This window comes from Ptiloglossa arizonensis, chromosome 2 (genome assembly GCF_051014685.1).
Source record: "Ptiloglossa arizonensis isolate GNS036 chromosome 2, iyPtiAriz1_principal, whole genome shotgun sequence".
NCBI classification, from domain to species: domain Eukaryota; kingdom Metazoa; phylum Arthropoda; class Insecta; order Hymenoptera; family Colletidae; genus Ptiloglossa; species Ptiloglossa arizonensis.
The window spans coordinates 26,951,349-26,968,675 of record NC_135049.1 but is presented as its reverse complement, the minus strand read 5'-3'; the positions used below and the strand labels follow the sequence as shown (position 1 = coordinate 26,968,675).

The following is a 17,327-nucleotide window of genomic DNA, read 5'->3' as shown; positions in this document are numbered from 1 at the left end:
CCGATAGGCGGTGGTCAGTACTGGCGACCCACTCTCTTTGTCTTTTCTATTTTTTCTCATTTTTTTCTTCATTTAATTTACTTTATTTGTTCTCCGATTTTAATTTGTACTTGTTTTCCCATGTTTATTTTTTTAATTTCTATTTTCTATCATGCCTTGACTTTAGGTTTCTCTTAGGTAGGCACAGGAGGACTTTCTCGTCGCGTTCACCGTGGGATCTTTAGTTAAGCTTAGAATAAATTAGTTTTAAGGCCACCGTGTACGAACATTTGTGATCTGCCGAGCAATTATCCAATCTTTAGCTTACTTTTGCTCGCTTGCTCGTTTCTCAGCCCGGTCACCACTGCTTGTTGCATAAGCAAGTGACCGGCCGTGGAGGTGGACCGAACGGTCGATCGCCGTCTCTTCTGGTGCGTCCGCTTTGCGAGAGAACATGCTGCGAACACAGGGGCAGGTGTTCGCACCGGTCCCTGCGGAAGCCCTTGATCCATCATAAGACCCTCTCTTCGTCATCCTCCGTGAGTCAGGTCCACGCTCTGCGTGGCTCCTGGCTGCGGAGTTGGGAGAAACGGGGCACTCCCCTAGCGGAGTGGACGGCGTCGCGCATTTCCTTAAGAATCGGGCCCACTGAGGGGAAACGGGACCGACCTAGTAGGAACAACTCCACGGTTCGCGTCGCGTGTTCCCAATTTTGCCTCATTTTTCCAGAATGTAATTGCTCGGCAGAATCAAACGAGGAGATCGATGGAACATTGATTCCTTTTATCTCTGCAGTTAGGATAAGTTAGCTTTAAGGCTGTGATCTGCCAAGCAATTATCCAATCTTTAGCTTAATTTTGCTCGCTTCCTCGTTCCTCCGTGTAGGTGGTCCGAACGGTCTATCGCCGTCTCCTCCGGTGTGTCCGCTTCCAGAGGGGGCATGTTGCGAGCACAGGAGCAGGCATTTTTGCCGGTCCCTGCGAAAGCCTCCGAAATAAGACCCTCTCGTCGTAAAGATGGAGAAACGGGGCACTCCTCTAGGGGAGTGGATGGCGTCGTTCGTTTCCTCTTGAATCGGGCCCACCGAGGGGATACGGGATAGACCTAGTAGGACCAACTGCACGGTTCGCGTCGCGTCTTTCCCAATTTTGCCTAATTTTTCCAGAATGTAATTGCTCGGCAGAACTAAACGAGGAGGTCGAAGGAACTTTGATTCCTTCCATCTGCTTGGTTTAGTAACTTCGTTTGTATTGCGCGTCGAGGGAGATCGATGGAACTTTGATTCCATCTATCTCTCTCCGGGTCTCCGCTCGCAGCAACCTCCACGTGGTGAGACCTGGTAATCGGTATTACTCGCGACGAACGACAATTCTTCGTCGCGAGTAGTACCGAGCTAATTGGCTGCGAATTTCAAATATCAAATTCATAAAATTTCTGTTCATTGAAATTGATTAAGAAGTACGTCATAGTTTGGCGATAGGTAGCCACAGAAATATACGAATGGATGGTCCATCGAACCCCTCCATTGGTTACGCATAGCTACGGACCTGCTGCAGTCTAGACAAGGGAGCAGCGGAGTACATGGCAGCAAATCGCTGTACACGCGTTGCCGACGAATATTTTCTCGGTTTGCTCGAAGTGTAAGTCTTTTCGAGACTTCTGTCGGGCAGTTTTTTCTTCGGAAGTGTAGCTGGAATCCGATTCTGGGTAGAGTTTTCGTCCTAGGTAAAGAACTTTTCAAATTAAAGAACTTTGAAGATTGAATAGTACGAGGTCGTTAAAGGTGTATTAAAGTGATTACACGTTTTCGATAATGTATTACTTGGTTAGTAAGTTTATTCTACAATGAATTAAATTAGGTCAATTAATTAGTTCGCGAAAACTCTGGGATATTATTTACAGAGTGGTCTAAATTTGATTCGTTTTTAATAACTCTAGTTTAATTAGAACCGCAAAGTGGCTTTGAAAATTTCATTTCTGTTTTACGTTTATCAAGTGATACAATTTAACGCGATATTGTAAACTACATTAACTTTTTCTATTTATTATTACCTCATGATTGAATATCCAATGTTACGTTAATTTTACGTTAAAACTCCGAATATCTACCTAGTTTATTACAATTAAAAGTTTAAGAATTTTAATGAATTTTGATCGTCAAATTAATAGGTATTGTATTCATTAAGATAATATTGTAGGTTCGCGCATTATATCGTACATTTTTTAATAGTTTTAATCGTTAAATTAATAAAATTTACACTCGTGGGTAGAATATCTAGACGTTACTTCTGTTAAAAATTCCACGAGTTATTAAATTCTTCCTTTGTTGCGATCTGTATGGTTACAGCGTGTATTTATGCAATATTTAAAGTTCTTCGGACCTGTTTAAGGAAATATTGTAATTTCGCGTACCAGCAACAAGTGGCGGTGTTTTCGTTCTCGTAGTCTTTTTTTCAGGTCAAAAGCTTTTGAGACTCGCTTTGCATAATCGCGCACAGACTCTGGTACAATCTTGTTTTTCATTAGCACTTAAGAACGAAGGATTCACATCGTACATTTAGCGAAACGATATATCGACTGGAAACACTCGATTCTCAACGGTGAGCGAATTTTAAAGACGAAGTACTTTATTAAATGTCGTAATACCTGCATAACGTTGTTGAGGATCCACATCATGTCTGCGAGTATGTAGGTGAACATCAAGTTCGTGTGTATGTTGTTCCTGATGCACCTCAGCTCTCTGTAACAAAAATTTAATTCGATGAACAAAGTCAAGATCAATTAATCGATATTGTGCTTATAAATTTCCACGAGAAAACGAAGCAAATAAAACTGAAATAATTACAGTAACATGTTATTGTACTGTAATATCATTCTTATCAATTACACGTTATTTGTTATTCTCACGGTTGCGAAATTAAAAATTCGTAACTTTCAATACCCTTGAACTAAATATTAGTAGCAGCTTTTGGTTATTACGATGATAAGTGGTATAATTAATTTACAATTTGCCTCTTTTTTTTCTTATTTTGTTTCTACAGTAGAATACTCTGCGACCTGTGATCTTCGAATAAATACGCAATCGTTTGTAATGATTATCCGAACACCGTGTCCATCAATTAGTCAAACAATAGATTTTCTGCTGTATTGTTTCACATTGTTTCGAATAACATTACCAACAATATAATTCAATACAGACTTTCATTAATACATATTAAAGCTACGCATTAATTTGCAGCATACATTTATTTCCCGACGTTAATAGTGCTTAACGTTAATATTCGAGCATATGCAAAATCGAACGAGGAGTTTCCATTATTTCCGCCCTCGAATAAATTTGACGAATGGGCACCAATTAGTCGGCGCGTAAATATATTTTCTATTGTGAATCGATATTTCTCTTTTTTACCCACCCAGCACATTGTGCAGCTGGAGTATTTAGTTTATGGTGAGAGAAACAATGTGTAAAAAGAATGGGCTCAAAATTAAACATTTCCAAAATTTCGAAAAGTTTTCATTCATTTCTTTCCTATCTTGTTTCGTTCGACGTGTCAGTTTCCAATGAAAATTTCCCACAAAGTGTTGTTCGTGAATTCTTGTTTATTTTTCGAGCGGAGAATTACATATACTTTTCGTTAAAGAACCTGTTAAAAAAACATATACTACAAAAAATCATATATTTTATTATATTCCGAGATATTCTGGACTCTGCTAATTTTTCTCGCGATGATTCACCGCTATTAAAACTTCTCTTTGTTAAATAATCTATTTACCGATATCGATTACAATAAATAATATTTTCTCATTATTTTGAAATAATCTCTATTCTGTTAATTCTTTTTCGCATTTATTTCTCAGGAAACCGTTTTAACATACGAATAAAATTGTCTTTTCTTCTGTTTCGTGACATTACGGGGTGATTTATTTCCATGGGGGCTGCGCCAGAGAAGACAGCATGTGTAGCGATGTCGTTACTAGTACGTACAGGATTGCTGGTCTTTTTACAAGCAACGTTTGCAGCTCGAGCAGACACCGAAATCGAATTTTCTTTCATCGTATAAATCATTCCTAAACAAGATTCCTAAACATTATCATCCGACGTCCAATAACCACGAGGCTGCAATTCGTCAGCCATCGTTCAGCGTCTGCTGCTCAAGATGCATGGCTTATGTCAAGGACCTATTCAACCTTTGACCCCCCATAAAACCTTCAGAAAGCAAAACAGCGACGAAGTGTCTGCGATGAAAACATTTTCAACATAATCCGAGAGTGATACATTTATATATTCGTATTGTTGCACAAATATTTGTACACAACGTTTGTTATTAACGCACGCAAGATTGTATATTTACATCAATAAACAAGGTATATTGAGAGAATTTTACGTCTATTATAATTAAAACCCATCTTTTCCTATCCTTGGATCTATTTTTTAAGTTGTTGCATTCATTAATTACGCAAAAGTCTCAAATCGACGTTTGAAACTCCCGCCAAAATTCAATTCGCTTGGAAATGACGTCATTTCCAAGAATCCACGAAAGCGTGCCACCTCCTCGACTAGCATGTTCTCCTGATACCAAAGTTCTAGAATCGGCGAAGAATTTGAGCAAAAGTTCGGAAATTCGTTTGAATCTCCCGCCAAATTTCAACTCGTAGAATTTCTTGGAAATGACGTCATTTCTACGAATCCTTGAAAGCGTGCCACTTCCTCGACTATCATGTTCTCCTGATACCAAGGTTCCAAAAATCGTGCAAAATTTCGTTTGAAAAACCGCTAAATTTCAATTCGCGGAGTTTCTTGGAAATGAGTTTCAAGAAATTTCGCGAATGGAAGTTTAGCGGGAATTTCAAAAGAATCTACTGTGATAGAAACTTCTACTATGATTTTTCGCTATAAGTATTGTTTCAGCTACTGTAAAAAAACAAGTATCTGTATTCTACGAAGAATAAATGCTCAAGTATCTGTATTTTATGAAGAATAAATGCTCTGTCGTGGTTTTTAAAGACATTGAAAATATATTGAAAAATTAAGTGTTATAGGTTATTTTTCGGTTTGAAAAATATCGGCCTAATGGTATTGCACTTTCGCTATAATTGAAAATAACGTTTCTGTAAATTATAAAAATAAAGCGTCCCAGTACACTTTGAGAAATATTGCGGTTTCAAATCTCCAATCAGAAACGACACTGGTGAATTATTCCGTGCAGAAGTTTCGCGGTCTGATTAGACTGCAGAAGTTGGTGATATCTGGTTGAATGTAAATCTGTATATCACATTCGAAGTTTTAAGTAGTTGGAAGCTAGATTTGTCGCTTGTGAAGTAAGATAAACGACGAGTAACCCGCACCTACCAGTTACCAAAGCAATTTCAGTAGTATGAAACCTAATTACACCGACATTCAACGATCTATCGCTTGAGAAATTGTTGGGACTACCTGTGCGACAAATACTTCATACACGCGTTGTCATTTTGCAGATGATATTGATCTGTTCGCGTTAATAATCGATTAATAAGTATCAATTTTCATTACCGAACTACTAGTATCTAATATTCACTATTATTATTAAATATTCTTAACAGTGACACGATGTTACAATACTGTCAGGCATCGACGAGTGAATATTTAATTCTATTCATTTATTTCTAGGGGAGAAAATCTTTTATATTCGTAACAAGGTTACGTTTAATTCGAGTAAACATTCGATTCACTTTCTAGATACACTGTGTCCCGATTGTTCTTAAAATTATTTCAACGTTTCCCAACGTGCAAAATTTCACGTTTCATTTCCAGTGTTACGAGTCTCCATTACTCCACGTAACGGTGGTAAGATACGGGTCGGTATCTTCGTTACCTTCGATTCTATCAAAAATGTGTACACGTGAAAAAAGTTTGGGAATGAAATTTGCAATAACTTCCGTTATGTACGATTTCGCCGCAAATGTAACGGTAAACGAGGTATAATGCATTTAATAGTCCACGGTACTTATCCTTAGCGGGCGCATTGCGGGATTTAACAATTTATGTTGCACTCCGTTTCCCTGGTATTCCAAACGAGAGATAACCATAGTTGAATATTGCATTGTAAGTGTTTGCACGTCCTTAAAATCTGTTGCAGACCGTTCCACAAAGCGGCAGAAAATTAATTTTCGCGGCATGCTCGCACTGGCTCGTGTAATTGTTCGTTGTTCGTTGTTCGTTGATTACATTTTTTATCAAAGCCGTTTTTCCATTGATTTTCAGACCCGGTGTTCCTTTCATCGCAGAAATATGGAAAAGTTCGAAAAATACCGCCCGATTTCAAATGAAACGTCGATGGCGTCGCGCGTCATCTCGCGCAACAAAACGGACGACGTTTAAATGTAAAAGTGTTTCGGTGCCGCGCGCCAAAGTAACAATTAATTGTTGACTGCCAAAGCAGACAATGGCTGTAACGAGAATAAGGGAGGTGTATCGCTGTTCAATGTGCAAAACAAGTTTTGAGGGCAAAACGGTGCGAAAATTCCTCTTCGGCGAAACAGTGTTTTTTTACTCCGCTTTTTTTTTTTTTTCGAATTATTTCTATTCTTGTTTCGGTATGAATTTTAAAACTGCGTCGCGTACCCATTGAAATAGATGAATATGAGGGAAAAAGAAAAATAAAAAAACAAAAATTGGATTTAAGAAAGATTCGATTTCAGAAAATATCGATCTCACGAAAGATTAGGTGCCGATGATAACGCTATCGATAACGTATGCTGTCGATATTTATCAAGAAATATCACAGATTATTCGATATTTATGCACGAAACATTGCATCCTATTGGTTATCGATTTTCGTTAATAATGTATTAACTCAAGCTGTCGATATTTATCGATAATAATTCATGTGACCAATATATATCGAGAACCGTCGCAAATTATTGATATTTATGCACGGTCATTGTCGATTATCGATTTCCACGGTGGAAAGAGAAATTCCAAGTGAGCGTATATGGTCAGACGTTATGGTCAGCCTTCAGCCAGGCAAAATGAATCGACGCTGTCCACATTCTACTTACGCTTAGAGCTACGTTCCTCTCAAGTCGAGTCTGTTCTTTCTTTCTCTTCGTACTGGAGGAAGTTGTCACTTTTATTGCTGTACTTCGAGCCAATGTAAAACGAAACCAAGTAAAACTTCCACCAAGATAAAAGTTACGCGTAACGTATGGAAAGATAAACCTTGTACTCATTTGTTGAATAAACATTAGAATTCGAATAGTAAAATTAAATATTTCGCAACGAACGAATTAAATTAACGAAAATAAACTAAATTTTGTTCACACGTGGCTGAAGTATACCGTTCCAAAATATTAGATTCGACGACGGTGTCTCGACACTTTAAAAGCTCTGCAAGCTCTGCGAAATGCACATTAAAATACTACCGTGTTACCTGCTCCCATAACATTTCGAATCTCGACGATTGGTTTTTTCTTCCGTGATGAATAAAAGCGGGGTGCTCTGTTTCAAGGAGTACGAAATGAAATTCAATTGTTGGAAAATTGAGTATTCCATTATTCAAAAATTTCCTTGTCCCAGCAGTCGTGTTTCACTGTTACAGGATTCCCAGTTCCGAGCAAAGCCGGCAAGAGAAACGAGGCGATGGATTTTCTCCTCACAATGCGTGATAATTTTTTCGACAAGAATTTACGAGACGCGGCGTTTATTTATTATTCGAGGAAATTGCCTCACGGGGATAAGCGGAAATCCAATGATCGTGTATATTTATTTTAAACTACAATTCCGTTCCGAACAAAGGGGTCAATAACAATACGTAGACAAAATCGATCTAGGCAACAGAATAACGACCGTTAAGCTTCCTTTGTGCTGTTGTTCGTAAGCTAGAAACTAATACTGTAATGCTTGACTATCTACGAATAATTGAGAATGGAATGTTCGCTAATAATCGGGGCTGGTCGTGAATTCGTTCAAGAGAACGAGACACGTGAGAGTGCAACAACGAGTCTCGTATTATGGATCGTCGAACTTCGAAGCGACGTCTCCGTGGACGTCGAAGAGGAAAAATATTTCTTATATTGTATCTTCGTGAATGTATCAGAAACAGATTGGTGAGATTCTCCCGATGAAAATGAGCCCAAACACGGCCGTATTTCGACCACTTTTATTTATACGTTATACTGATCGTTTTTGAAAAATTAGTATAGCACAAAATAAAAAGTAGTCCGAATATGGTCGTGTTTGGGCTCATTTTCATCGGGACGGTCTCGTCAATTCATTGATAACACTCTCGAGAAGATTCAATGAGAAACGTAAAAGTTTTTAGTTTGTCTGTAAATGCTTCTCAAATTACACACATTCTTCTACAATTGAATATATTACGAGAATTGAGTTTGTACGAAGTTTACGAGATAGTCCACTTATAAAAGTAAACTTTGTCACCAGTGGTGGGATTCTTCGTGGTCGTGACTAATTGTGAAGTTTTCTCTAACAGTGAACCTTACTCGCGTTGGGTAAAGTAGCTGGAAATGTATGCTTCTGTCAGTTCTCGAGTACTCGGCCCTTAGCTATTTACATACGTCACGTGTCGCTTATTCACGACGTTCACATTCACACACGAGCTATTCATTCGCAGAGCTCGTTACAGGTAACGTTTCTCCGGAGAGCTTGTAATTGACTGCACGAAAATCTATCTATTGTTCTCGCTGCGTTCTGTCCATTCACCCCACCCTTGTGTTTCGACTACGATTCGCAAAATTACTCGAAACGTTATCAATAATGAAAGGATTCAAACTGTCCGAATTCCTTGTTTCGAAAATCCAGAGACACCGAATTCGACCATTTGCGCAAATTAACGATCAAGAGGAAGAACATTTCAATTTGTTTAGTCGCGAGAAAACGACAAGAACCAATCTTGATTCTACGTGCCGTAATAATTGAAGCATTTAACATCTTGTTACGATCTCTCGAAAATTATCTTCATTGTTTTCCATCGATCGATTTAATTGGAACCGTTGAGTAATATTAACACTTCCCCGAGCGAACCGAACGTACCGTTTACAAGTCAATTTTTAAATTTATTTCTCATCCCAATTTAACGTCCAAGCAAACACATACAATACAATTAAATTCCACCAATTGTTTCGTTCCATCTTGGATCTCTTTGTTTTCTATCCCTTCGACAAAATCGAATGAATGCTCCATTTCGAGAAATAATACAATTTTGCTTATTCTGTACGCAGGTAATTATTTATTCTGTTATTTTCTTTACGATGACTTTCGAAAGCTTTCGCGTTCGGGTATCGGAACGTTAACATTGACATTCCCGAAACATTGTTCCTTTCCCGATCGAATTGGAAAGCTTTGCCATTCGATATCCCGAATGTTTTTCATGCACCGGATCTGTTAAAAGCATCGTAAACGGTGGTACAATTACACGACAAATGCTGTAACGTCACTCGCGGAGGAATGTAAAACATTCACGTCGCATTGAATTCGTTCCGTACTGGAATACAAAATCGACGCCAGAAACGTCGCGATATTTCGTTTCCTCGGGACACTTCGTACTTCGTTCGCAGCACAGGTGCACACGCGGTGTCAATAATTCACACCCCCTGGAAACCACGGATTCACCTCGGAAGTGTGCGTTTCAAATCCCGGATGAACTTAATAAAATATCCCCGGTGTTTCGTTCGTGTATCCTGCAGGGTACGTTCGCGTGTTTCCAGGCTTAGTTTCGTATTTCTGGAATTAATGCTGGCTTTGGTCGTTAGTCTTTGACCCCTGGTGAAAACTCGGATAAACTTTAACCGTGCCCGGTGTCTGGGAATAATTTCCATATGCAACGTGGTCTTTTACCTGTTGCGGCTCGTTGATTCAATATGGAACGACGGGAGCTCTGGAACTTCTCCTTTCCTTCCAGATTCAATTTCCATCTAGATGATTCACGTCGATGTGGCGAAGCCTTTGCAAATTTTCTGTATAATTCAGCAACGTATAATTTCGCTACGATTAATTTATCAACTTTAGCAAACGTAAAGCGAAATACCGACTTCTACACGTCGACGAAGGATCCGGTGAAATTAATTAAATGTTATTTCTTTTCATGTTGTAAAACATCAAAAAAACATATCGGTAAGTACGCTTCAATTCATGATTCAATTAAAAGTTTATTTTTGCAGGATAATTAATGATTTATAATACACAAATTAGATGTAGAATGTAACATATATAATCGTAGCATGGGGAAATTTTAATAAAAATCATCCTTAAGAACAAATATTCACTGAAACGATTCGTTTTTTCATCGAGGTCCAATCGACACTGTCAAGGCTACACGTATCGATTATCGACTCACAAATGTCCATCGCGATGATTTTTCTATCTAGAAAAGCGATTAATTGAATTTCGTCGCTTTTAAGTAAAAAATGTAAATCCTGCGCGTATTGTGTAAATTATAAGAATTAAACGAGTGTTAAATTAGTGTACCAAATAGACTATCATTACTTTCCATGCTTTAAAATTTTAAGAAACACGTTTTTACTTTGAATCACGATCAAAATCAATTTCAATAAGTTACTTAATCATTTGTAATGCATAAATACGATGCATATTGTTCGATCAATATTAGGAACATGCATAAATGTTAATAACAATCGCAGAAGGGAAAAAACAGTCACCGAAACCGTTCGTCTTCATAGATTTCTCGGCTGAAACCAAGGGCGGTATAGATCTTTGTCGCGCGCTGAAAACGAGGGAGGTATCGATTTTTTTCGCGCGCTGAAACCGAGAAAGATATCGATTTTTGTCGCGTACTGAAATGTATCGACGTTTTTTTGTACTTGTACACGTAGAGATTGTACGAAGGAGGGACACGCTTTCTTATACTAGAATCTTATATTGATGTTCATTTATCATAATTATTAACAATCGTCGTAGGACCATAGTTTAAACAGTAAGCATAGTTTAAACATCCGGATAATCCGATAATCCCACAATTCGATAATTCGGATATTTCGATAATCCTTCCATTTCCTTTCACCGATTCTAAGTCGCAAGTCGAAGAAAGAAATATGAATGTTATGAGTATTGTTCGATGGTTCATCACTTGCAATATTAGATACATATTACAAAATGGGAATCTGACAATAAGAGTTGGTAAATTTTGTCGAGTCTTTGGGACAGTTGATTTTTGAGAAATATTCTTACTCGCTAGGTCTATTCTGTACCTTGTTATATCGTTTCCGAAAAAGTTCCAATCGCCATTGACAATACCATCGCGAAGGTACAATGTCCAGCTCGTAAGAATGGTCCAAGATGGCGGCCAAGAATTCAGAAAGAGATTAAATTCCACGATATAGAGTTTCGGTCGTTCTTCCAAGTTTTCGCTGTTCGGGTAAAACCGTGACGTGGTCTTGCGCAAGCACTCTTAAAAGTGTTTGCAGTATGTGCTAAAGATTCCACCTTTGAAGCTGGGGTTTATTGAATTTCGTTGTTGCCGAAAGACGGACCGCGGCTTTGAAGATCGGTTCTATTTACGCTAGAGAGTTATTTTAGGAGCGTGTCTTAGGGCTACGGCCTACGGTTGTGACTCAATATAAACTATGAAGATTGAGATGCCGGTTGCAATTCCGACTGTGCTCGGCTATTAGAAACAAGAGATTGCCTCGGTGTGGAAACTCGAAACCGAACTTATTTCTGTGACAACGTCAAATCCCTCGAGCGTCTCGCAAGAAACTTGCCGATACTCTTGTGTTTTACGACCACTGTACTGGAACTCGTAAAACTAGACCACCGTGCTTTCCGTGTTAATTCCTTGCTTTCGGATTTACAAGGTATAACGAAGAAATTAACCCACAAACAAGTACGTTCCCAGTTCCACTCGTTGGTGTTGTTTAAACATTTCGTCGCTCTTGTTCTCATGGATATCTTGTCAGAGATCTCCAAGTATGGATTGCAGACAATTATATTAAGTGATGTAAAAAATTCTGAGCTTTTTTTCTCTTTATTTCGACTATGAAATTAGGAAAGTTGGAATTTTCGAATTTAGATAAAATATGTGCCGTTTTGTTCGATAACTTTTGTCCAGTTTGAAGGCTATTTCATAATTCCGCGATTGAAGAAGTCCTCGTCGCCCTGGGGGCGTTGCTAAGAGAGAAGGGTGTAGCCTAACGGGGAGGGGACGTGGCCGAAAGGGGGCGTGTCCCAATCTATACCTCCCACGGGTCCAGAATCGCGTAGAGGAACAAAAAATCGATACACGATTAACAAAATATCGAGGCGAGGTCAGTGAATGTCACGTGAAATCGCTGGAAGTCACCGGAGATCAGATGAGGTCACTAGAGGTCACGAGGGGTCACGAGGGGTCAGGTGTGGTCACGTGAGGTCAGGTGCGGTCACGTGACCCGCAGGCGTAGCCAGATGGGGGGGGGGGAGGCGTGGTCAAATGGGGATGTGGCGTGACCAAAGTGGGAGGGGCGTGGCCGAAAGGGGGCGTGTTTTGAAAGAGCAAGCGTTTGTGCAGGAATGGGTGTGTGTGAAAGAGTAGTGGCGTTGGGAATGAGATTGGACGATGAAATGTTCGGCTATCTGAAGTTCTTTATTGAACACTTGTGAGCAACGTAGATAGAAAAATAAACGTATTTCTAAGCGCGAGGAATGGGGAAAGTAACAAGTGGTTTTCTTGTATTGGTACATCGAGTATAATTCCTCCATTTCGATCCCCGAATATGAAAGGTGGCGCGTCCGAAAAAGGGGGCGTGTCCAAGAGGGGGTGTGTCCAAAAGGGGCGTGCCCGAAAAGGTGGAGGGGGCGTGTCGGAAAGTGGGCATCTATGATAATCGACGAAAATACACGTTGGGATTAATTATCTTCTTATTGTACACGATCAATCCACAAATAGCGATAGTTTCTCTCTTTGCACGCTTTGAGTGACTGGCTTATGGCTAACTAACCGATGTCCCGAGTATCCTACGATGAAAGACGACTCCGTGACCATCGTAAGCGATTAATATTTCCACGTGGTTAATATTCGGTTTGTTTTTTCGTCTGTTCGTCAATTCGAATACAAATGTCCACACTGGATCTACCGATCTACGGTCCGCGTCCTCTCAGGAAGAATACGATCGTGATCCGGTTTACAAACGAACATCCATTTCCGCGTGGAAATGCAACGTCCCTGAATCTACCTGGTTAATAAATGATCGGTCCCCGAGTCACGTGAAATGTCGTTTTCTTCCTCGTTAACGCGCAATGGGAAAATTTGCATCGCGTGTCTTTGAGTATGCAGTTGATGCTCGGTTGCGTATGCACGGAGGTTAATTCGATTATGATGAACATTTCCTATCGATTTCTGGACGAATCGTAGTCGCGGAACGTCCCTGCAATCGAACGTCCCGAGCTGGATGGACATCGCAAATGCAAAATGTCTAGGGAATAATTTCCGATCGTTGCGACCGGAGAGAAATTCACGAACGCCGGGAATAAATTATCGACATCGCGTAATTGATTATAAATTATTAATAACATCGCGAGGGACGGTGCGGTTACACATCTCCGAGTTACATACGCGAGCAACATTTTTATCCGGACGAAAATTCCACGAAACGAATCCACTGATTTCTTTTGTCCCAGAGTAAAAATGAGAATTTGTGCATCGTCGAACGAGACTCACGACGAACGGAAAATCTAACTCGTTTAATTCGTACGGATGTCACATCTCCGATGTTCGATAAAAATGCGTTCATGAACGTCATAATGCTCGTTCGGAGCTTATTAGACAGTGTGTAGTTTGAGAAAATATTTACGGACGAAGTTTTGTCTCTTTTGCGTTCACTTCACGTGAAATTTCTACAATATACTCGTCGTTAACGAAGCAAGAGACAAAAGTTTCCACTATTTGGTGTCATTTCACGACTTAGAACGACTCACGCGTTTCGTGCTTAATTTCCGGCGTGTGTAGTTTGTAGTTTGAGAAAATATTTACGGATGAATTTTTGTCTCTTCTGGATTCACTTCCCGTGAAATTTCTACAACATACTCGTCGTTAACGAAGCAAGAGACAAAAGTTTTCACTATTTGGTGTCATTTCACGACTTAGAACGACTCACGTGTCTCGTGTCTAATTCCCGGCGTACTTCGTTCGATTTTTTAACTTTCATTCTTACAATTGCAATCATTTCTCTCGAACCAGGGAATATTTTTCACCGCGAGAAAAATCAACGACAAAGACACGCGACGGATCGTGGAATTTTCACGTGGCTCCGATTTAACGCAGGATTTTAGTATAATAAGCACGACAGCGATCGAGGCCCTGCGCGATGTCACGCTTTATATTATAATACATCGATTAATTATTCTCGACGAAAGGAAGTCGCTCCGATTTACTAGACATCGTTAATTACCTGCTCGCGATTGGAAACAATGGTAGTTAATATTTTAGAATCGAATTAATTATTCCGGACGATACGTACTGAGATTCGCGAGCGAACATCCAGCAGCGTCGTATTTATCTTCGTGGAAGTTATATTTGCGTAAAATATCACCAAGAAATAACCTTACCTTTATCGATCTAAGTCGAAGTTACGAACGAGCAAAGAAAGAAGATTTAATTAGGAGTGTGCTCGCTCTTAGAATTAGTCCTGAAATGTACACTAAGAACGATTCAATTCTCTAATGGAGATCTCTGACTCAGTCGTCATTCTCTGCAGAATAAGTACCGATGTAAATTCGATTTTAACTCTTTGCACTCGAGGCTTCATTGCTACCAGAAACCGACGCCTTGAGAAAATCCTTCAAGTCGTAAAATTCATCTGTAATGGAACTTTTTTTTTTATATACTTTGCATACGTGCGTTTACACTTTCCAAAAACGTAATATTTCAATTCCAATTGGAATTCCAAACCACCAAGATTTCCCAAATCGAAAATACTACACTGAATTAGGTGGTGATCGAGGATCTCCTCACGAGTCCAAAGGGTTAACCCTTTGCACTCGAGGCTTCATTGCTACCAGAAACCAACGCCTCTAGAAAATCCTTCAAGTAAAAATTCATCTGGAATGGAACTTTTTTTTTATATACTTTGCATATGTGCGTTTACACTCTGCAAGAACGTAATATTTCAATTCCAATTGGAATTCCAAACCACAAAGTTTTTCCAAATTGAAAATAGTACATTGAGTCAGTGTACTACTCCTCTCGAGTTCAAAGGGTTAAGACCCTCGAGGTGTGTTTTACATCGAGTATTGATTCGTTTGGAAATTTATTTAATATCGTGAGAATTTTTTGACGATCTTATCTTTCTCTTCGTTTCTCGCAAAATTAGCTGTTCGAATATTTCTTACTTGCAATAAAGGAATATCGAGACTGCAACGATGAGAGTGAACAGAGAGAGGCTGTACCCGACGAAATAGATCGTCGTCGAGATGACTTCCGTTCCACCCTCGATCGCCGGCTGTCGGACGTCGCTGCAGAGACTATAGTTGGTATAGTTGCTCCAGTTTCCATCGGGTTTGCACCAGCGGCTCGCGTTTTCTGAAAGGACAAAGTTCATCCAACATTAGTATTCATGGTCTAATCCGTGATTTTTCTCCGTCGAGTCTCGCGGGATTTATAATGACATTATTATTACCGCCGGGACAACCACCGGGAACGTTACACGGAATACGCGATATGGTTTTGGTTAATGCGTAACGATGGGATCGGTCGTACGGCGAGTAGCCTTGAAATACGATGGAAAATATGGAAAACCTTTGGAAGCGATCTCTTCAAAGAAAATCAAATTCGTTTTATTTTCTTTTGAACGTTACCAATGAATCGTCGAGATTCTCCCGATAAAAACGAGTCCAAACACGACCCCAATCGGACAACTTTTGGTTACGCGCGATTAGAAATTTTTGAAAAACGCTTCGAAAATTTTGAGATTGAAAATGATCCGAACCGTGTCGTGTGTGGACTCATTTTCATCGGGAGGATCTCAGCAATACGTTGGTGATGCTCTCGAGGGGAGGAAATACGATGAAAAATATAAAAATTTCTAAATATTTAAATTTGTAAAAAAGATGGACGAATCGTTTCCTGCAAAATGTCAAAAAATCCGTCGCGTTCTATATTAACGTTTCGTGAGTCGTATATTTTGTTATGTTATTTCTTCACTTACGCGACGACGGATTTAAAATCGATCGATGTCGCGTGAAAAATTTAAAGAAAATTCTTCTCCGAGAAGAAGGAACCATATATATATGTATATAAGTACAATTTCTGACATGTTTTCATTCACCGTGTTTAATGGCGACGAGCTCAGCGGTTCATTCGTTCTCAATCAATATTCCTTCGTGTGTAACGTATAAATAGAAATGTCAGAAGTCTCATCGTCACCAGCCGGCTGAGATCGTGGACTTTTCGACGATGATCTTCCCGTTGGAACGACGATATTTGCAGAAACTGTGATAGATGTCGGCCGGTGTTGCATTATTCAGACCGTCAAGAAAAGTGCCTCGGTAATCGTTAAGACTAAAGAAAGGTCGTTCACGAGGCTGTCGTCGCATATAAACGAGATTCTTAATTTACATCAGACCTTCGACACGCGAATGCATGATTAATGAGGAATTATGCCAATACCTCGAAAGGAAACACCTTCGAGATCGTTCAATAAATCATTTTCTTCCAGCCGATTCTGAAATCTGCTCTGCGAATTAATCGCCAGTTGTCCGATCGAAGCAAACCGAGACCACTTAAATCGGTTTCTCCTCGAACGATGGAATAGAATTCATTTTACAATCCAACGGGGAGTAGGGAAATGTAATTCGCAATTTACAAAATTCTAACTGGGTAATTACTCTCTTAAAAATACCTCGGGAGTATTTTAATCCGTGATATGTACGAAACAGTACAAAGTAACGAGAATACGAAGAAGATCACACGTCGAGGTGAAATTACGATTGGAAACTTTCAAGCCGTTTTTTTTTTTCAAAACCATATTTTTCAAGTTTGCGGAAGTGGTCGCGAGCCAATAAAACTTTCGACTGGGAATTCTGGGAAAATATATCTATTCGGTGGTCGAAGTGGATTTATCGGAATATCTACAGAGAACTTTCTTTTTTTTTTTTTGTCGACAGAAACAAATTTTTGTCTAGTCGGTTTCATTTCGAAACAACGTCGAGGAATATTCAATCGATCGACTTAGACCGGTTTCGTTCTCCGGTGTAGATTTTAAATACATTTTAATCGAATTGTTACGTACGAGTGGCGTCATTCTTTTCATACGTTCCATTATAATGCAACAGAACGCTCGGAGCGATTAAAATTAATTTTCAAATTGAATTTTCGAACGACGCGGCGACGCACGTCGCTCGATGTTTTTTACGCTTGTTGAAC

At 39.5% G+C, this 17,327-nt stretch overlaps 1 protein-coding gene across 6 annotated transcripts in view; it reads right to left on the bottom strand.

Annotated features, from left to right (window-relative positions):
* The window catches only part of Dh44-r1 (Diuretic hormone 44 receptor 1), a 124,133-nt gene that overhangs the window by 18,926 nt on the left and 87,880 nt on the right, over nucleotides 1-17,327 (bottom strand). For all 6 annotated transcript variants that reach the window (XR_012991074.1, XM_076304365.1, XM_076304367.1 and 3 more), the window contains exons 4-5: nucleotides 15,296-15,485; nucleotides 2,626-2,719 (exon numbers count right to left, since the gene is read on the bottom strand). Coding sequence is in view for 5 of the 6 variants with exons in the window: in XM_076304365.1 (XP_076160480.1) it covers nucleotides 2,626-2,719; nucleotides 15,296-15,485 (284 nt within the window). In the remaining variant the exon portion in view is untranslated. The remainder of the gene's footprint in view (nucleotides 1-2,625; nucleotides 2,720-15,295; nucleotides 15,486-17,327) is intronic.